The 4,177-nt window shown below is 35.7% G+C and overlaps 1 protein-coding gene across 1 annotated transcript; it reads left to right on the top strand.

Annotated features, from left to right (window-relative positions):
• The first annotated feature begins 2,148 nt into the window (after positions 1–2,148).
• LOC129402301 (olfactory receptor 5H2-like) lies at positions 2,149–3,075 on the top strand. Its single transcript, XM_055128273.1, has one exon. The coding sequence runs from the start codon at positions 2,149–2,151 to the stop codon at positions 3,073–3,075; it is 927 nt and encodes a 308-aa protein (XP_054984248.1).
• Positions 3,076–4,177: the final 1,102 nt, after the last annotated feature.

Here is a 4,177-nt window from a genome sequence, read left to right as displayed (position 1 = left end):
TCTTAGGACTAAAAACTTATAAGAAAAACCAAATTAAAGCATTCACTTTCAGGATTCTAAATTTTCTCTTAATTCACTATTTGGTCATTCTTTTTTACTTGATCTCTTGTATATTTGTCCAAGAGGTATCCGTCTATTTACTTTTTATCTGTTATTCACACCCCAAATCATTTTCTTTACTCCAATACAGGTTTCATCCAGGTCCTATTTTCTTTTTTCTGTTGATATCGTCCTGTATTGTCTCTTTGGAAAAATTTATTTAAATATGATAGAGGAGAAAATATCATGCATGTTTCAACAGGAAGTACAAATACACCAATTGATCTTGACATTTCATAGAGTACTCTGTATAATTCTACTGTTTGATTTTGCTTCTTATCATTTTCTGACCTCAAAGGTATTTCATCATCATCATCATCAAGTTTCCTAACTTACACTCAAATAAAAAGTGATTATCTTTGTCTGACCAGAACATTTATTTTGATATCTGATTTTATTTTGCTTCAATGTTTTTAGTGTCTTTTCTCATTTTTGAGTGAACAACTCTCTGATCTCCCTGTTCCCCTTCCTCTTAACACCCTGCACCTTTTCTGGCCCTTCAGAAATCTTTTCATGGTATGAGCCAAACCTCTTGGATGCAATAGAAAATCAGTTTACTTCATAAAAACTGTTTCTAAGTAAATAACTGAAAAACAATCTGGTGGTAAAAAAAAGTTATCAACCAAGTTAAACTGAAAAAAAAAAACGGTATTAACTCAGCATTTTGTCATTGCTTCTGTGAATGGAATGCCAGCTCACACTAACAACGCTGCTGTGATGAGTGTAGGGTGAATTTAGTGGAGGGTGTATTTAGTTCATATTACTGCCTTAGACCCATCATTTTCTTTTGTTACTGAACTTTTGCATCCATCTTGTAAAGTCGTGTTTCTCATATGCCCAATCTAGGCAACTCCCTTTTCTCCAGGCACAAGGGAGAATGAGAATTCCATTTGTGGCTCTTTAGGCTTGCTGATTGGATGGCAATATCAGATCACCACTACAATGTTGTAGAAAAGGATATAAAAAGCAAGCAAGTTAATTTACATTGTGTATATGCCATACTGTCACTGTCACTGTCACTGTCATCCCGTTGCTCATCGATTTGTTCGAGAGGGCACCAGTCTCTCATTACTGGTGCCTGCCTGATCAAATTGTTGAGCAACGGGATGACAGTGATTACCTTTTTAAGACAAAATTACACGATTCTTTTTTTTTCTTTTTGGATCACACTCAGCGATACTTATTAAACCCAGGTTTACTCCTGGCAGTGCTCAGGGGACCATATGGGATGCTAGGAATGAAACCCGGGTTAGCCCGTGCAAGACAAATTCCCTACGTGCTGTGCTATCATTCCAGCCCCCATTACTAATTTTTTTTGGCTTTTCGGGTCACACCTGGCGATGCACAGGGTTTATTCCTGGCTCTTCACTCAAGTATTACTCCTGGCAGTGCTCAGGGGACCATATGGGATAATGGAATTTGAACACAGGTTGGCCGCGTTCAAGGCAAATGCCCTACCAACTGTGCTATATATACTTCCACCTCAGAGAACTAATTCTTAACAATACTTACACATCTACACTTTGCAAAACACTCCTGGCACAACAATTGTGTTTAATCCAACTGGAAATCACTGATCAATAAATACAACTTTCTTATTTTACTTGTTTTCCGTTTCTTCCAATTATATTTATTTTTTGTTCCCCCTAAATATTCTACAAAAAGTTCTTAGTCCATAACAATCTATGGGTAAAGTTCCAGATCATTCACTTGACATAAACTTTATTTTTAATCCAGATATCTCCTAGACTCAGATTTTCCAAACCATACATAATATTTCCCACAAATTTAATAAATCCTTTAGTGCTATTCTTTCTTTTTTAATCTATTGACTCCTGCATGTACGTGAACAAAAACTTTGTGTTTCTCTGATTATTTCAAGTCATAGAAGAATTTGCATGCATTTGAGTAATGATATATTAAGTGAATAGGTATTCTGGAAGGGTAATAATGTATTTCTAGAAAGTTACCAGGTTCTCAGTTTAAACTTTCATAGTGAATATTACTAATAACTTAGTGAATTTCATTTTAGGAGCCACCCAATGATACATGGAGAAGGAAAATACAACAGTGATTGCTGAGTTTGTTCTCACGGGACTTACATATCAAGAGCAGTGGCGAATCCCACTGTTTTTGGTATTTTTGGCAATATACTTCATCACCATCACAGGCAACCTTGGTCTTATTGTTGTTATCTGGAATGACTCTCAACTTCACATCCCCATGTACTTATTCCTTGGAAGTTTGGCCGTTGTAGATACATCATTGTCATCAACAGTGACCCCTAAAATGATGGTCAACTTTTTCTCCAAGAATAGGATATCTTTCACTGAATGTGTGATACAATTCTTTTCTCTTGCCATCTGGGTAACCACGGAATGTTTTCTCTTGGCAAGTATGGCATATGATCGCTATGTAGCTATATGCAACCCTTTACTTTATCCAGTGATTATGACCAATCGACTTTGTGTCTGGCTGATAACCACATCATTCATAGGTGGCATTATTCATGCCTTTATTCACACAGGGTTTTTGTTGAGATTAACTTTCTGTAATGACAATATAATACATCACTTTTACTGTGACATTGAGCCATTGTTTAAGATTTCCTGCTCTGATCCTTCAATTAATGTTCTGATAGTTTTTACTGTTGCTGGTTCAATTCAGGTAATCACTGTTATGATTATTCTTGTCTCTTACACACTTGTTCTCTTTTCAATATTAAAAAAGAAATCTTTAGAAGGCATGAAAAAGGCTTTGTCTACCTGTGGAGCCCATTTCTTATGTGTGGCTTTATACTATTTTCCTCTTATCTTCATGTATGTGCGCCCTGCATCTGCAAAGTCAGATGATCAAGATATGATGGATTCTGTATTTTATACTATCATAATTCCTTTATTAAATCCAATTATCTACAGCCTAAGAAATAGGAAAGTCATAGATTCACTGACAAAAACATTAAAGAGAAATGTTTAGATCTCATGCTAATGTCTTTTGTTTCATTTAAAGTTATCAATTGTATATGGAATTTTTCTATGTGCTTATTGGTGTTCAATATTCATAAAATGTAAATGCTGTACTTTTAATGATTTAAGGTATTGGTGATTTATAAAGTCTTCAATTATTTCTGTAGATATTTATAATAATGCAAAACTTTAAGCAAGTGTTAATGCCATAGGAAAATAACGGAAGTAGTCAACAGTAAAAACTCTTTACTTCTGTATGTATTTCCTCACTGTGGTTCTCTTATGTCTTTATTGTTATAGCAATGCTACATATGTGAAAATTAATTGAGTATATGTTTTCTAATAATATAACTATCCTGCCTGGAACTCATATAATTTTCTTTTAATTAATTAATTATTTTTAGTAAATCACCATGAAGTTACAGTTACAGCTTTACACATTATCACGCTTCTGTTTCCATCATATAATATTGGATAACCCATCCCTCCACCAGTGCCCATTGTCCACCTCCAATGAACCCATTATCCCTCCCACCCCCCAAACCCATAACCCCCACCCCACTCAGCTTCTGGTGGCAGGGCATTACCTCCTGTTCTCTCTCTCCATTTGGGTGTTGTGGTTTGCAATAGGGGTATTAAGTGGCCATTGTGTTCACTCATATCATTTTTAATTTATAGTGATAACAGTCTATAGCTGTATAAGAATGGCAGGCTATTCTTATAGTGAACTTAGGACAAATTTCAAGTTTTTTTGTAGCACTGTAGTACTATTGTCCTATGGTTCATTGATTTGCTCGAGCAGACACCAGTAACATCTTTGTGAGACTTGTTACTGTTTTTTGGCATATCAAATAAGTCACAAGTAGCTTGCCAGGCTCTGCTGTGCAGGTGGGATACTCTTGGTAGCTTGTTGGGCTCTCAGAGAGGGGTGGAGGAATTGAACCCATGTGCAAGGTAAATGCCCTACATGCTGTGCTATCACCCAAGTTTTTTTAGTTATCAAAATGTCTCAAATTTTACTTAGTTGGGACATGGTCAGTTTCACTTCTTTGGGGTGTACTGCTTGCATGCCACAGAAAAATAAGCTAAGTAGTAAAGGATGAGGAAATTAT

The sequence above is a fragment of the Sorex araneus genome, chromosome 2 (genome assembly GCF_027595985.1).
Source record: "Sorex araneus isolate mSorAra2 chromosome 2, mSorAra2.pri, whole genome shotgun sequence".
Classification (NCBI taxonomy): domain Eukaryota; kingdom Metazoa; phylum Chordata; class Mammalia; order Eulipotyphla; family Soricidae; genus Sorex; species Sorex araneus.
The sequence above is the reverse complement of the archived record's forward strand: the minus strand, read 5'-3'. Positions and strand labels throughout refer to the sequence as shown.